At 42.8% G+C, this 18233-nt stretch overlaps 1 protein-coding gene across 1 annotated transcript in view; it reads left to right on the forward strand.

The window, feature by feature from the left end:
- Positions 1-18233, forward strand: part of PLXNC1 (plexin C1) — a 146184-nt gene that overhangs the window by 14765 nt on the left and 113186 nt on the right. The window contains exons 2-3 of the mRNA XM_036866611.1: positions 4239-4379; positions 15376-15510. Of these exons, the coding sequence (XP_036722506.1) occupies positions 4239-4379; positions 15376-15510 (276 nt within the window). The remainder of the gene's footprint in view (positions 1-4238; positions 4380-15375; positions 15511-18233) is intronic.

Genomic DNA, 18233 nt, shown 5'->3' on the forward strand with positions numbered 1-18233 from the left:
GCACACACACACCAGCACTCACCCCTTCCCAGTAGCCTTGGTTCCGCTTTGGTGTGTCAAGCCCAAGGCTCTCTCTTTTTTAGCCCAAACATCATTTGAGACAAGGTAGCTTTTTCCTCAAACTGGAAAAAGTTTCCCTGTGAGAGTGGGCTCCAGTGTAGGCGGGACGTGTGGTTAGACATGGCAGGCAGGAGACACAGAGTGACAACTCTGAGGGAACCAAGAAAGCCCAAAGGGGAGACAAGGTTTAGAGCTAAATCAAGATTGGATTTTGTCGCGAGAGGCAGAACTGGCAAAAGCATCATTACAAGGCATTAACCTTGTTACACACAGAAGAACAAGCAGAGGCCGGAATTCAGAAATAAATTACACGTAATAAACTAGACAGAATAGGCTGAGAGCAACATTAGTGATTATGCCCTAAAGGGAGAGAAGGGCAAGATAGAAAATAGGCCCCCCCCAAAAAAAGAGTGAAAATAATCTCTGGACACAGGGGGCCGCCTGCACTATTTTCTCCCTTTTTCTACTTGGCTCCCCAGGTATTAATTTCACTTTTGTGAGCAGGTTTCTCTGGAGCCTGTCTTTCTTTTGTTTGCATTTGCTGAAGTGAGCAAAAGGAAGCCATTCAGAGGGCTCCTTTTTCCATTCACAGGGACCTGTCCATTTCTGTGTGTTTCCAGCACAAAAGAATCCATTTCCATTCAGCCAAAGCAGCCCTTCGAGTTCACTTGAGGTCCAAGCCCGCTCTTTCCTATTTTCTTCCAGGCCCGCTGTGGTAATTGGCTACACAATCCTGACTGTGGCCAGGATCCTCCAGGGTGAGAGGAACAAGCGCTTGGCCAGTTCCTGGTCCTTTGTAGCTGAGGAAAAGCTAGAGTCTAGTGCCGTGTCCCCAGCCATGACTCTCATTTCTTACACAGGGACTTGCTTTGCGTTGCAAGCCATAAGCAGCGGCTTAAATCATAACATCATTGTTAGTAAAAAGTTTAAAGCTTGGAAGTCTGAGCTCAGTGGTGTCCTCAAGAACCGAGGGTCTTTTGTCCTTCCCTTGCACCAATCTGTTGGTTTTCACCCTCCATCTTGAATGTCATGGAAGCAAAATGGCTGTCACCACTCTGCACGGATAACCTCACATCACAGATTCCGAAGGGAGGAAGTGAGGCAAGAGGGGCAAATGAGTTCTCCTCAAGAGCCGCCTCTTATCAAGGAGGAAGCTTATTCCCAGAAGCTCCTCCAGTGGATTTCTTGCATCTCACAGACCCAAACTGGGCCACATGGCCACCCCTAGCTCTAAGGGGTAGGAAAGCAAGTACCAGGCAATGGGGAATGGGATTACTGGGTGGCTTAGGCTAATCATGGTTTCCCAGGCTTGGGTTTATTGCTACCTGAACAAAATTAGGGTTTTGTGGCAAAGGAGGAGGTGGGCATAACTGCCACAGGTGTGGCAGCAACCGTTTGTGTTTTTAAATAAGGTAATGATAGCAAGCGTGGATTGTGTGTTACTATGTGCCAGACGCTGTTCTAAGCTTTACCTAGGCTTGTGTCCTAACTCATTCAGTCCTCGTGATGAGTCTATGACATAAATGCTGCTATCGTCACTTCCATTGTATAGAGGAGGAAACTGAGTCACAGAGAAGCTAAGTAATGTGCACAAAATTACTTAGTTAGAAAGTGACAGAGCCAGGATCGAAAGCCTGGAGGTCCGGCTCACTACCCTATACACTATCCTTATTTAGTCGGAGTATTATAAGATATTCCAAGCAGCACACAGTAAGTGCAAGTTACTACTAATAATAGCAGCTAGCATGTATCAACATGTTATTACTACTACCATCATTATTATCTCTCCCTCATAATTACCCTACCGATCAGACACCATTGGCCTTATTCACAGCTGAGAAAGCCAATCCCAACAGGGTTCGATAAATTGCCCACATCACCCAGGGGATGAGAACCAAGCTTGAATGCAAACCTAACTTCTCTGACCCCTAGTCCCAGGTGGTTTGTTCTATGCCACCAGCTCCCAAATTCAGGAACATTGATTTAATGGCCCTACTACTTACCCATGTTATTGATCCAGGACTTAATTTGGAAAACTGCAATTATTGAGAAACAGTCAGAAGCCAGGGAAGGGTGCTAGAGAGGATGGGGCAGTAATTTAGAAGCAATTTTCCCCTTGTTCGTTTTCGGCTTTTGAGCCACTTCTGGGTTTTTTTGGAGTCAGTCTTTCACAAACAGAATATCTCATCCCACCTCAGCCAAGGCTAACTGTGATGTCACGGTTCTTGGCTAATCTAAATAGCTACAGTTATTAAGCACCTACTATATACCAGACGTGGGAGGACACTATCCCATTTGGTCCTTGTGGATGGATAATCAACAGTCCACAGTCATTACTCTGTCTGTGTCGTGGGATGAGGGAAAACTGAGTCCTCCAGCCAAAGATAGTGGTGTTAGAACATTCCAGATGCCCAGGCAGAGATGACGTCCAATTCTCTGAGTTAAGCACTTCTGAGATGCTCAATTATTTAATAAAAAGAAGAGGCGTGGTCGGCCGATTTTAAGTTTGGACAATTCTGGTTTTATTTTAAAGCAAGATGTGTGGTGTGGGTTTATTTTTTTTTACATCTAAAGGTCACCGACTTTTCTTTTTTCTACTCTTAGTCACGAGGCATCCTTATCTAAACAGTGATCTATTGTTCTGATTCTCAGACCCACAGAGATTTTTTTTCTCAGCTTCATTTTAACAGGACGGTTCCTCATCTTCCCCGACTGTATGAAAAGTATATTTTTAACAGGAAAAAAAAAATCTCCAATGGGCTTTCTAAAAATCTTTTTAAACTGAGTTCACTATGGAATATTGTATGCAAATACGCCACGTTCTCTTAGGTTATGACATCTTTTCCTTGAGCAGAGATCATGACATTGGCGAAATCCTTGCCAGCATGTCTTTTCCTCCCAGTGTAACTTCAACAAAGAAATATAGACGGCACTTTAAAGGCTTCAGAAATCAGTTTAGTCCATGAATCCATTTAGTGTAGATGTTAATGAAACTTGGTGGGTTTAAAAATAATGAATATTTAATAAGACATAAATTGAAAGACATAAACACTGTCGGCAGTAATATAATGAAGTTAATAAGTCTTAGCCTCCCCTTGCCTACCTCCCCCCTCTCCAAACGGGGCGATTTTAGGAGTTGCGGTGATGCTTACAGAAGTTTGCCGGCTCTCCTATTGGTTGAAGCGTAGATGTGCCTTCGCAAACCTTCGTACAGTTGGGAACCAAACTCTGGCAGATAAAGTATGCTATCGCACCGTGTTCAGTAGCTGTAGAAGGCAACGACTCTTTCTAGCTCTGTATCTTCCAGAGATTTGTGTAACAAACTCGGTTTCCTGTCGTTGAAAGCAGGAAGCAGCATGAAGCACTTCATGCCTTTAAACAAGGAAGAAAAAGACATTTTAGTCGACACACTGTCTGCTCTGGGTTTAAAGAGGGGCTTTATTTAATGATCAGGAGTGAGCATGTGATTCTGTGTGCTCAGAACCTCAGACCATTTACATGCCTTCAGCTTGAGAGTTAGGCTTTCCATTTCTTCTTCAAGAACATCAGCACCGGGTCCAGCCCTTGTGCTTGGTTCCTCTTTAGCCCTGTGGCTCTGTCTTACCCACCATCCATGACTCTGTCTTTCCCTCTTTACCCTCTGAATGACTTACCCTGTCTTTGGGCTAACACACTGCACTCTTCTTGTAAATCCAGAGTCCCTCCTCTCTGCCATCACACCCAATAGGATGGTCCGTCTCACATGTCTGGAAGTGGCTTGTTTAACCTCACAGAAGCCAAACCCTTGTTAAAATAAATTTCAGCATGATCCTGGCAAACAGCCATGTATAAGACTGTCTCTCTCCCAATTCAGCGGTGGGCTCTTTTTTGGCAATAAAGTGGAACTCAGTTTCATATATCAGCTGGGGGAGCGTTAAATGGGTGGCTAGCTCACTGCTGGCAATCAATACATGTTTAATACACAGTAAACAAATGGCTTTCCATGGGTTGGGCAAGCGTGGTGATTCTGCCGATAAAGGGGATAAAAGGTTGTTCCTGGGGATCTTGTCTAAGAAAATGTATTTGGGGCTCCAGTAGGATCCTTCCCAGGTGGGCATGAGTGACATTTTATCATCATGAGAATTATCACTGTTAAAAATTATCTTTTTTTTTATTTGTGCGTTTGTGTGCATGTTCAGAATGACAAGGATCAACCTGAAAGAGTCCAACCAATCGCATCATCTACCTTGATCCATTCCGACCTGACATCCGTTTATGGCACCGTGGTAATGAACAGGACTGTTTTATTCTTGGGGACTGGAAATGGCCAGTTACTTAAGGTTAGTTTTCTGTGCCTTCTTCCATGTCGATTTTAGTATTGATCCATTTTGTGCTTTTGTATTTTGTATTTTGTATTGCTTCTGGGTTATACACAAGACCATACCAACTGCTTTGTGAACTGCTCAGAGACACCTCCCCTCACCGAAATGGCCTGAAAGAAATTTCTGGAAATCTATTTGTAATAACCTCCTGCCCATGTATGGATGTGACAGACCCCTTGCTTCCTGGGAACTTGACAAGACGGTTCCCTTCCTTACTCACAAGCCGCCTAGGTGAGGCACATGGAGACCTGGCCCCTACCGCATCCCGGCTCACCCTCCTAAGACTTTTAACTTTTTAGTCCTATCTCCTTTATAATGGAAATGTACAAAGCACCTGATTTCTCACAACTTCAAAGAGGTAAAAGATTATAGGGCTAAAAAGAAGGGAAAAAACATATGTTCCTTCTCCCCAGCCCACCTGCCGCCCGCAGAGGGGGTGGTTCATTTTCTAACCTTCGTACCCACCACAGAGAGGTTAGAAATCTGAAACCCTTTGAGGCTCCCTCGCCTTTTATCTCTGAGAACTGTTTATTTCCACTGTGTGGATACACCACTGGTCGAGTTGAGATTTTTATTCACTGGGGGGAGGTGCAGGGGGAAGGAGAAGAAAATAAACTCAGAGATACCACATGACTTGTCTGAAATTATATAGCAGTTATCAATTTTTTCAGCAGGCGTTTAATGAGCACCTTCTGTGACCTCCACCAGCATTCGTGGTTGAGAATTGCACTGTTTCTTTCACCCTAGGCGGATTCTCCTTTGCCTCTCTATAGCCAGTCAATTTACTGTCAGCTCGGATTCTAAACTGAATATTAACAGATTTGTTCCCTCAACTGATCTCCCACTGATAACCAGCTGTGTGACTTGAGGTGAATCGCTTAACCTCTCTGAGCCTCCATTTCCTCATCTGTAAAATGAGATTGTACTAGATGACCTAAGAAACCCCTTTCTCTTCTGGTGGTCTCTAATTAGCCAAACCTGCTTGCTTGCTTTCTCCAAATGTGCCTTGTGTGCTGCTCCCACACCTTTGCTCACACTGTACCCCTTTCCTGGATTGCTCTCTTTTTTTCTCTGCTTTACTGAATCCTGCGTATCTATGCTTTGGCTCAACTCAAACTCCACCTCCTCTCTGAGGACTCCTAAGCCTGGAGTGATCATGTTTCTCCCTCACCTCCTGAAATACTCATTGTCTGTATCATTCTTTTGGCTCATTACAAATGTCTTGCTTTGATGCCTAACCTTTGCACTTGTGTTTGTCTTGCCTTCCCAGCTTGATTTTAAGCTTCTTGAGAAGGGGGCCGGGAATTCCCACAGCCGGATACAGTGCTGAGTGCCTGGTAGATAACTTGATTTAATCTGTTTTCTTTGGAGGAAACCCAGTAACATATGGGAGGGGGTTTGTTTGTATACACATGCTTTTAAAATATACATTGATCATCTTCCCTTTTGTGTTAGCTTTATTTCCTGGGGAAAGGTAAATAACCCGCCAGTCCTTGTATACGAGTTGCTCAGTGCCGTGAGGCAATGTCTGGAGCTACACCAAGCTGGCCAGACTAATTGGACCCATTCGCCTGGCGGAAGAAGTTTCCATCAATCCTTACTGGGTCTCCTTGCCAATTATCTCTTCAGATTTGGGATATTTTTGACGAGTGTTTTGACAAGAACACTGTTTCCCCAAAGCTGAGCCAACCAAAACTGTTAGATAGTAAATTGGAGGTGAAGGAACACTGGCTATGAATCGTTTCCCATGGGACGGCCTGGTTTCGCCTGTCCTGTTTGTTCACCCCAGTGGTTCGTGTGCAGCTTGCCGGTGTTTAGTGATGCTGTGGTACCAAGGGGTGGAACTGAGCTGCAGCTTCAGGCTGCTGAGGAAGAGACGGCTGGCCCAAGTCTCACTTGGCCAATAAAATAAGGTAAAATAAGAACCTTCAAAAGCCACATCTGTGGCTATGTTTTTAGGGTTCCAGTAACAAGCGCAGGTTGGTTTTCTGTTTGTTTGTTCTGTGACTGCTAACATTTATACAGTGCTCATCACTTACCTGTCCTAATTCAGTCGCCTCCACCACTCAGCGAGGTAGACACAGTCTCCTCATTTTACAGATAAGGGAACCGGGGCCCAGAGAAGCTGCACCATTTGTCCAAGGTCACACATGGCAGAGCAGGGATTTGAAACAGGAGCCACTTCAGAGACCACACTGTTATGTCTCAGGCTACACTGGCTTGGTAACTTGTGCCCCAGGCACGGGCAACCACTCTGTGAGGGTTCTCTGGGGGGAGTGGGAAGCATGTTGCTAGGGAGTCACGTGGCAGTGGGAGTGGAGCGGGTTCAGGGTTCTTAGAAGCTCAGGGAAGAATCCCAGCTTGAGAAGGCAGACCGTCTGGCTGAGGGAATACCTCACTGGCAGGATCACTTCTTGGGAGTCAAACCCCCCCACCCCCAGCTTCCCTCAAGAAGGTTCCCCCCTCAGGAGGAGGTTGGGAGGGGAGAGCGTGAGCTGACGGGGCCCCGCCAGCCTCCCTAGGACAGCCCACTCATTCCCAAGACTCCCCTATGTATCCTGCCTACAGATGCTGGGATGCAGCCCCTGAAATCACCCAGAGTCCTGAAGCCCCGGGATTGTGTAGATGATTTGGAAGGCACAGAGAATCTCCAGATCCCTTTATTCAAAAACTTCAAGCTTGTCCCTTGCCAGACTTGTCACCAGAACTGTTAGAAAAGACGAACATTGATAGACACAAGCTTGGCTTCTTCAGCCACAGAGTGGAGGTACTAATGAGCAGAGAAAAACAAAACCCAACCCAAGGCAGCCTGCAGGAGGAGGAGAAGAAGGGGCTTGGATCACTCAGCCTGACTCTTCAGTTTCCCTGGCGATCAAGAGTTGACTGCCTTTTGACAGACGCCAGGCACTGTACTATATGCCTGGTTGGAGGAGAGGCAGGAAATAGCATTTGGGGGCCAATTGCTCTTTTTGACCAACACACACACAGACCCTCTGATTTCCTAAATCTCTGAAAACCTCACAGAGTTTTCGTAGAGTTTGGTGCAATTTTAAATATCATATTACTTAAATGATTTTTTCTTATTGTAAAAGTAATACATGCTCTTGGAAAAAGTTGCAAAGTAGCGGGGTATGAGGGGAAAGCAAAGAAAAAATACCCCTCGTTTTCTTATGTAGAGGCAGCTGCTGTCAGCATTTTAGATTCTTTTTTTTACATAGTTGAGGTCAGACTCTATTCAGTTTTGCATCCTTTTTTCTTCAGTTAATGAGGGAAAATGCTTATATTACAATGTTATGGCAAACTGTAAGCAGTCTTTTTAAATAGCTGTATCATATTCTATTATATGGAAACATTATTTTGAGCTTAAGCCGAGATATTGAATCACTTTTAAAGTGTCTTTAAAGACATGCACTCTTCCGAGTCATCTGGCACTACCTCTGAAGGTAAGATTTTATTGATGATAAGCGGAAAAATTAAAGATTTCACAATATACTAATACCTTTACTGCCCTCTTTCTCCTACCTTTATTTCTAAATCCCTTTGTAAGGTTTTAGAAAAACTGAAGGAATTTGGAACTGAAAGCGTCCTTTGCGAATATCTGATCTGCCCCCTTATTATCGACTTGCCATCCTAGTGGTTGTGTGAGACAGATTATGTCCAGTCACTTTTTCCTCTGGATATTTCCTCATTTTACTTCCTTTCTGAGCGTGATTGCATGCTGTAATTTTTCACTTGTCAGCATCTTCACTGAGATCAGCTGAAAAAGTAGGGCCACATTGCACTCAGTTTTTGGGAATTCATATCCCACGTGTTGCGTGGCCAGGATGCTGCAATGTGTACTCATTCTTATAAACACGTGCTCTTTCTCCAGATTGTGGTACAGACTATGGTGTAGTTTGGATTCCTTTGAGCTGACTCTGTTGCATGTAGAAAATTGTCCTTATTTCAAGGGCAGAATTGAATATTTTGAACTTTTCCAGGTGGTAAAATAAGTAATAAAGAAATATGCATGAAATTTGAAATTTGTAACTTTACCCATGCCCATTAACCTTTCTTGTAAGCAAAGAAGAAAAGACGGCAGTAGGTGAGGAATAATAACAGCTAACACTTCTGAGCTCTTACTGTGTGCCGGGCATTAGAACCAGTGTCTGCATGGGTTTACTAGTTCAATACTATTAGCATTCCCACTTTATAAATGAAAAAACCTGAGGCTCTGAGAGGTTAGGTAACTTGCTCAAGGTGGTTTGAATGGAAGCAACCAGTCTCCCAAACAAACTGCACTGATAATTCAGATGTGTTCTGTAGAGCTTGGGAGAGTTTGTGGAACTGGTTTTTATTTTTTATTTTCTAATATTGAAATATCTGGGTTAACATCAAGATGCAAGTATTTGAGGTTTCATGAGAAGGTTCTATGGCTTCTGTGGTTTTAGTTTATTCCTATTTAGGGACAGCTTGCTGACAGCACAGCTGAGTGCAGACTTCTGTGTTAGAGGAAGGCAGAGCCCTCTCCTCTCGGGGCTACAAGTAGCTCCTGGGAGCCTCTGAACCCCCTTAGGAACCCCTGCTTTTCCCCAGTGAACTCCTTTAGAGCAAAGGTAGGAAATCTGTGTTCAAGTTGATTTTTAGAATGGCTCCAGCAACAGGAGGCTAGGGTTGGGTTTCTCCAACATCCTTAGGCCTAAAGCAGGGTTCAGGATTCACGAAGCCCTATCATGCCCTTTCCCCATATCCAGCAGAGAAGCACCACGCCCACGCTGAGTCAGGGCTGGCTACCTATGTAGCTCTCCAAAGTCTGCTCCTACTAGTCGATTTCGTTTATCCAAACCATGGAGTGAGATTCAACCCATTTCCAGAAAGTTCTTCCTGCCTCCAAACTGTGTAACCTTTGAAGAGTCTGCCTTGACGCTGGTTTTTAAAGTTTTCGAGTGAAAAATAAGAGAAAACAAAAACAGGTCTTTTATAAAGCCGAGCTCTATTTATACTCCCACAGAATGTTCAAATGAGGAAAAGGAGGCCATGAGGAGCCCGGGACAGGACCTGGGGCCGGAAGTGGGGGGGCGGGGCACGGACGCTGAGCCGAGGGAACAGACCAAAAAGTAAAGGCAGTGGGAACTGTCAAAACCTGGAAGTGGGCTCCGTGGTTGGCTGTTGAGAAAGTCAGGTTCAAGTTTACCCCCATCTCACTCCTTCCAGTGTGTGAGTGTGCAGGGACTCCCCGATTCAGAACAAATTCGCCCGTGTAATCCACAAATCTAGAACTCATGGTTCAGGCTGTACGCTTCTCTCACTACTTGCATCACAATCAGTAGATTGGAAACCAGAGACTAATTTGCTTCAATCTTTATATTTCATTTTTATTATTACTCCTACTTACTGAAGCACAGTAAATGCTATCAGATAATTACCTTGCTTTCCTCGTGTGTGTGTGTGTGTGTGTGTGTGTGTGTGTGTGTGTGTATGTATGTGTGGTTTAAGTCTCCTTTGCAGCATTTCTTAGAAACTGTTGATGGAAAAAAAAAATAAGTGAGAAGAATGATTGGTTTACCCTTTAACTGGTTAGCCTCACAGAGTGAGGTATAAGAAAAGAAACTTGGTGTAAAATATTTTAGTGCTTTGAGCACCCATGGCTTTCCCATGTCATGGTAATAGTAAAGAAAAAAAGAAATAGTCTTCTGTTTAATTTTTCTCCCCCTCATTTTCCTCACCAGGCTGTCTTTTCCGTGGATGGTGTTGTAATGCAGCTAACGGTATGGTGTGGAAGTCTCACACACCATACATTTCAGGACTGTAGCTGGGAGGGTTGTTGTTGGGTTTTTTTGTTTTGTTTGTTGGTTGGTTTTTTTGTATGCAGTGAAAATCCCAAGGCTAGTTAATAGCCTGCCATGAGGCTTCAGGAAGATGTCAACAGAAACAATATGTTGACACTCACTGAAATTCTCCATCAGGGAAAATTTGTTTTCCACACGGGCTGCAGCTGGAAAAATCTGAAGAGCCCTATAAAATCTTGAACGCTAATAGAGTATGTTTTTTCATTTAATAAATATTTATGGGGCACCTTTTATGTGCCAGGCACTGTTCTGGGTGCCAAGGATACAAAAGTGAACAAAACCGACAGTGCCCCTGCTCTCATGGTGGGAAGAAAAAGACAGAAAACAACTAAATGGATTAACCAGTAATGAAGTCATTTCACATGGTGATAAGTGCCATGGAGAAAACAGAGTGATGTGTAGAGAAGGACAGTGGGGTATGGTAGAAAGGTGACCAGGGAAGGCTTCTCAGAGGAGGTGACATTTGCGAAGGATGAAGGGGTATGTAAGAATATACATGGCAGAGGCTCAGGTTGACTTCAGGTTAGATCTATATTAAGGTCGTATGCTGGAAGCAATAGATGAAAATCCACATCATGCCCGAGGAGTGTGTGTGCATTGGATGCATTTTCTCTTATGCAAAATTCAACCCATTTTGGGTTTCTGTGACTCACTGTTACTTCCTGAATCACTTCACTGATCGTATTCTTTTCCGAGGCGGCCCAGCTCCGGTCTTGCTGGCTTTCTTTTCTGTGTTGATGTTGATGTGACTTTTGCAGTTAGAAGATCTAAGTGTTCCACCGATGCCCCTGTGCTGGGCTGGGCTCTGTGAGTGGAGGTGGGGATGGGTGAGGTCGGAGGTGATATTAACAGAAATCCAGAGAAGGAGGAGATCCTTCCTGTAGACATCTGAGAGAGACGAGGACCATGCTGAAGCAGAGACCCCAGTCCCTCTGTGCAGCACGTTGCTTTAGTAAAATTAAAGATGTGATGAAAATGGAAACTTCCTTGGGGCTACGGAGATTCTTCTCTGCATAATCTAGCAAAAAGGAAAACCATTGGACCCATTCATCCTCAAACACTTTTAAAATTTAAATTGCATGTATTTATTTTTAAAGACAATACATTAACAGTGTTCAAAACTCAAAAGAACCAAGAAGGCCACCCATTCTTGACTTCTGGGGCAACCAGTGATAACGGTTTAGAGATATTTTATATATGTCTGCGAGCAAAAGGGGAAAGATAGCCTTTCTCCCCTTTTATTAAACATATATGTTATATATGTGTATATACATGTATATATACATATTTAATATAGCATGGTAAACATAACATATAATACATAAAGAGCTTTCTGATTCTTTTCATTGCTAAATAGTATTCCATTGCTTGCACCATAGTTTAGTTAACCAGGTCCCTATTGTTGGACGTTTCAGTTGTTTTAGTCTTTTGTTAGAACACACGATGCTGCAATAAATGCCCATTACATATATCATTATATATGTATATATGAGGGAGTGTGGGATCTAAGGGTATGTGCTTTATAATGTTGAGAGATAACGCCAAATTACCTTCCAGAGAAGTCTCCCTCCCACCAACAATGAAGCATACCCCTTTAAACCCAGCACCTGCTGTTATCAGGACAAGCTTCACTGTACGTCTCTTGAGGTAGCTTGTTCAGGAAACTGGTTGGCAAATCCTGACACATGGTAATTTAAAGAGAAAAAAAAGCAAGCAAGAAAGGCTTCCCTGCCATAAGTCCAAGTTCTAGAGAGAATACTGATGCTTCATCTCTAAGGTATCAAGTAAATAAATCTGTATTGACCCAAATAAGATCTTTCTAGCTCCTTACCCATCTGTATCCACCATGCTCCAAAAATAAATAAAATAAAATAAGCTCTAATAACAACTGCAGTGCAGCTCCTAACTCACTTGAAATGGATGAGTGGTGGTGCTTTGTAAATTGTTTTTATTTACTTGTAAATTTTAAAGCAAATCCCAGACACTATGTCATTTCACCCCCTACATATTTCATTATGCATCTCTAAAAAACTATGATCATTTCTTTAAATCACCACAAAGCTGTGACTGCAAATAACAAAATCATCAGTAATTCTTTAGAATTATCTAATATCAAGTCCATATAACTAAATTTTCCTGATTAACTCAAGAATGTCTTTTTAAAATTGTTTTGTCCAAATTGGTATCTGAACAAGGTCCTCAAATGACATTGAGGTTGTTCTGTTTCTCTTAATCTGAGTGACCTCCTCCTATCCTATGAGTCACCTCTGTTGACTTTTTGAGGAAAGGAAGTCTGTTGTCCTGTGGAATGTCTCACACCGTGGATTTGGCTGTTCACTTTCTCGTGGCGCCATTTAGCTTGTTCCTCTACCCCTTCTGTTTCCTAATGCTAAATGGAAGTTAGCACTAAGGCTTGATCAGATTGGGCTTCAGCTTTATTGGCAAGAACGCTTCATAGGTGTTTCTGCCAAATGATGGTTTTAACGTGATGAATTCATCAAGAGAGATCTGGGCATCAGCCCTCTCCTGAACCTCACTTGAGAATGTTTCTATCAGTCTTTATTTTAATCTGGCTTCCTATCTCTCCCCCTCTATACAGGCACTTTCCAAGACCAGATCAGCTGTTTGAATCTGAGCTGATTAATAAAGAATGTGAATTAGAGATGGGAAGACAGGAGCCTGGCAAGTCCACACTTGGTCAGTGCCTGCCTGATGTCTCCCTTGGCTCATAGTTTTCTGTAGGCCAGGGTCTCTAATAGAACTTTCCATGATGATGGAAATGTTCCATATCCGCACATACAATATGATAGCCACTAGCCATATGTGGCTAGTGATTACTTGAAATGTGACTAGTGTGACCAAGGAAGTGAATTTTTAATTTAATTTAAATTTAAATAGCCATGTGTGGCTAACGGCTGCCATATTGGATGGTGCAGCTGTAGAGTCATTTATAAATGACTTGGGGCACAGACCTTTCCCACCTCCGTTGGGACCTAAATGCTGCTTTTCCTTTTGAAAAAGTCATATTTAATCTATCTAGTTACATTGATTTCACAGAGCTGCCACTGAACTTAGTGAGCAGTTCATGGGCTCCTAGTGAGCTATTAGCTGCACCAAATCCACCTGGCTTTGACTCTTAATTTTTGATTAAATAGCAAAAATGTGCTTTCCATCAGGATGTGTGGTACAGGCATGTTATTGCTCAGTAGATGTGTGAATGTAGACTTTGAAAAGAATCCCAGGTGCCAGTTTTTTCTTTTCAAATCATATGCCCAATGTTACTGATGTCCACAGTGGTAGAGATATGAATACAGATATCATATCTGGATGTTTCCAAACTGACAAAATGTTGAACATCTTCACTTTCAAAAGCATTGTATTGTTTGGGGCAAAGGGGTAGGTACCAAGATGATTAAGACATGGTCCCTACCCAAGAGGTGCTTGTAATCTAGTAATAGGTTATTATCCATTGAGTATTGTTCATGTGCTAAGCATTATTCGTAATTCTCATTTGATCCTACAACACTGTGTATAAGGAAGGCATCGTTAGTTCCATTTTAGAGGTGAGGAAATTGAGGCCCAGGGAGGTCAAGTAAGTTACTAGCTCAGAGTAGCACATCTACTTGAAGGGTAGAGCCAGGATGCAAATCTGAGACCAAGCTACCATTATATTTCTCCAGGATTAGGGTAATCGTCTTCCGAGGAGTCTTCATATCCATGCTTCAGACCGCACCTTCTCACCCTGTGTTTCCTCTGCTCAAAGCCCTGCAGTGGCTCCGCATCTCTCACCTAGAGTAAGAGGCAAAGTCTTTACACAGGCCAACAAGAACCTATATGATCCACCCTGTTACCTCGCTGTCCACTCCTCTCTACCTCACTTGTTCTGCTCAGGCCATACTGGTCTGCTCTCATTTTAGGGCTTTTGCACCAGTGGGTCACTCTTCTAAGAGCACGCTTCATCCGCGTATCTAAATGACTCGCTGCAGCATCTCCTGCTAGTCTCTAAATAAACGTCACCTTCTAATGAAACCTAATGCTGAACACACATTCTCCATCTTTTTACCCCACTTAATTTTGACCTATATCACCTGCTAACGTATTTTCTTTTTATATTGGAGTATAGTTGATTTACAGTGTTGTGTTAGTTTCTGGTATACAGCAAAGTGATTCAGTTGTACATGTATGCAATCTATTCTTTTTCAGATTCTTTTCCATTATAGGTTATTACAGGATATTGAATATAGTTCCCTGTGCTATACTGTCGGTCCTGCTAACTTTTTTTTTTTTTTTTTGGCTGCGTTGGGTCTTTGTTGCTGCGCGCAGGCTTTCTGTAGTTGTGGCGAGCGGGGGCTACTCTTCGTTGCGGTGCGCAGGCTTCTCATTGCATTGCGGTGCCTGCTGGCATATTTTATAATTTACGTATTTATTGTTAATTGTCTATCATTATGCTCCCCCCACCCCAGCAGGCACGTGAATGTAAGTTCTGTAAGAGCAGGATTTTCCCACCATTTGTTCACTGCATTTTTGCAAACACCTAGAATGTGGCAGATAGATATAGTGGATGTTCAGTAGATGTTTGTTGACTAAAGATGAGTGAAACTCAGGTATGTCCAACTTCAAAGCCACACTTACTTATATTTTATATATAAATATGTACCTACTCGTTTAGGCCTGTTAAGTTGTCCTGGTTACTTTAAAACGCGGAACTGTGTAGACCCGTAGAGGAGAATCAGAGTAACCCATGCAGGTACCTGTCAGGCTGCCTGCCTTTAGTTTTAAGATCACTTGGCATAGCACTAATGAAGCTGTCACTTGCGGCTTCTCATAAGACCAGTTGTGGATAATGAGCTTCCACATATGAGGATACTGCCCCAGCACCGAGGAGTGGCTTTGTGTGTGTGTGCGTGCACCACGACTTTGTCCCCTACGAAAGCAGAAATACCAAGCTTGTTATCACCAGCCTTGTTGAAGGCTGAGATATGAACCGATGATTAAGGAACGTGATACCTTAGCCAGTGTAGGTAGTGAGGAAGAAAGGATGTAATCTTAGGACTAAGCCATAAGTTTTGCCACCCTGAAATTCAAATTATTTAATAGAAGTCATATTTCTCTTTTTTAAAAAATAGGTCATTCTTGGTGAGAATTTGACTTCTAATTGTCCGGAGGTTATCTATGAAATTAAAGAAGAAACACCTGTTTTCTACAAACTCGTTCCTCATCCTAAGAAGAATATCTACATCTATCTAACAGCTGGAAAAGAGGTAGGCAGAAAAATACTAGTTACTGTTTCTGTCTTATGAATACAAATTGTTTAATTGATGTCATTATCGAGTGGTGAAGCTTTTACTTTGAACTACTGAGTTTAAACACTGCTGCAGGCTTCAAGAAGACACGCAGTGGTTCACAGGCATGGAATTAAAAACCTTACTGTCAGTAAGTAAGCAAGAAATATTACCTCTTTAGACAATTTTATTATTGGCTATATTTCCAGTGCCAAGTTTTTCGGAGAAAGGTATGCTTGCAAATGGGAGCGTAATCAGCGAGGTAACTGAATTTACGCATTGATCGTGTGGGCATTGAATGGTTAGATGCATTTATGAATATACCCGATGGGATTGGCTTTGGAATTTGGGGTTAATATCAGGCCATAGTCTCATACACATTCATGAACCGGGAAATATATGGCACTCACCCTCCCTCTCTTAATTTATCTGGCTGTTTTAGTTTTTCTTCTTGCTTCAGCTTACTGAAATAAAAAGGATACCTTTGTACATTTTCTTCATTTTTACAAAGTGCTTTCACCAAGGGAAGGAGGAGGGGAACTAATTGTTACTGAGTCCCTACTGACGCTGTGCTAGTTACTATTCCAAAGAAGGTCTCTCTAGATGCATAGAGTTGTACACACACACACACACACACACACACACACACACAAAGCACAAAGTATAATAAACAATGTTAATGAAATCTGCCAATAATCTAGTGAGATAAAAATTACCCTTGTTTTATATATGAAGAACTAGGACTAAGAGAGGTTAAATATCTTCTCAAGGATATATATAGAGCCTTGTCAGGGCTAGGACTTAAATTCTACCCTGATGTTAAAGCCCGTGATAAATGGTATCAAACCCCAAATTTGTGAAAACCAAACAGGCCATTCTGGCATGGTTGTTTTGACCCATGACCATTTGAACATACAAAGTGCAAAGAAGATAAGTGAGACTTACATAATTACATAATGGATATAACAGATGCCCTCGGCCCACCCTCATTTTCCATTCTTTTCCTCTCAGTCATTCTATGGAGAAGAGCAATGACATCAATCTCCACGTGCTGGCCAGGTCGCAGAGAAGATGTGCAGCACTTTTTCGCTTCTGACATTCCTAAAAAGGCTGTATTGCCTTTTGCATGTTGAAATGCCAGTTATTCAAAATGACCGCATTGAGATGGCCAGTGGATCTCATATACCTTTGTTCTTCACCATATAGAACCTTTTTGACCAGCTTGCTTCAACATTTAAACACTGTCTATTATATTTCTTCCCCAGGGTTCTCGTATTTGAAAGATTTTTGTCTACTCAACAAACTGCACTTATTAAGTAACAATTCCCATTCTCAGGCGTTATTTATCAAGGGCATCTCAAAACGGCCACTCAGAGTGCTGACTCTGCTACCACACGGAGCTGATAAAATTCCAGCTCAAAGCAAAGACACTTGCAGCCTTGCTTAGTCTGTGCATGTTTTTCCAATCAGCTTTTTGAAACATTGCAAATAGCTCATAAATCCTTTCCCAGACCCCAAGACTGTAGGCTGAGAACCACAGTGAGAACTACCAGTAGTTGATAGGTCCTCACTTTCTGAAGGTGAAGAGTTCTAGTCTGGCCATTCAAAGCCTGAAGTCCCGGGAAGAGTTTTCCGCTGGGCATCAAAGCTGGTTATTCTTACCTTCTTCACTTAGATTCACTGCTAGAGATCCTATTAGTAAGACTTTGGTTCTCTGGTTGAGCCAGTATAAGCCCTAGAGAGACAAAACCTAAGGAAGGTCCTTTCCTAGACTCTTGGGGAGAGAGTAACAGCCAAACTAAAATGCCCTGCTACATAGAATACCTGGTCATTAAAACAACCATATGGAAATAGATGCATTGCTGTGGAATAGTTCCTATAAATGTGTTAAGTTAGAGAAGCAGGTCCAATATAGTATTTATGGTGGCCTTTCTTTCACATAGTTATATGTTTGTGTGTTTAAGTACATGTAGAGTCATTCTCATAGAATGTTCTAGAGACTCATTTTCCACTAAATGTTCTGAGCAAAAGTGGTCCCAGGAGCAGATGTTACTTACTGTACCGCTCCTAGAGTATCATAATAGAGCATTCAAAGGCTCTCAGAAGCCTTGTGCTAAGGAAACGTTTGCTTTTTCCCTGTGAGGTTTCACATGTTCGTTGGACCGTGGAAACTTTTTCTCATGTAGTAGCAAATAGCCAACATTTATTGAGCGTTTATTATGTGCCGGGCAATGTTGGTAATAACCCCGTGAAGTCAGCAGCACTATCACCGTTTCACAGGTGAGGAAACAAGGTTGGAGAGATTCCGTGACATTTGTGAAAATCCCCCAGAATTACAAAGATGTGCTGTGAGCTACAAGGAAATGTCCGCATTCTGGTTAATTCTGGCTCAGGCTGGTGGTCTGCCCGCCACGTCTGTCAGCAGCACTGGGGACTGTGAGATGATGGGCGTGGTTATCCTTCACGAAGTCAGCTTGGAATGGAAGGGTATTCCTCGGGATAGCCCCTGCTTTTCTCACAAACCCCTTCTAGAACTCTCTATGTCTCTATATGTGTTAAGAAGTTACTTATACTTTCCAGCAGGTACAACTTCCTGGCTTAGTGAATTCTACAGGTTTCCTGACTACGCTGTGGGATTTTGCCTGCAGAAAATGCACCGTGTGAGGCTCAGGTCCTCCCTGCCTCCGCCCCCCAACCCCGCT

This window comes from Balaenoptera musculus, chromosome 10, assembly GCF_009873245.2.
Source record: "Balaenoptera musculus isolate JJ_BM4_2016_0621 chromosome 10, mBalMus1.pri.v3, whole genome shotgun sequence".
Taxonomy (NCBI): domain Eukaryota; kingdom Metazoa; phylum Chordata; class Mammalia; order Artiodactyla; family Balaenopteridae; genus Balaenoptera; species Balaenoptera musculus.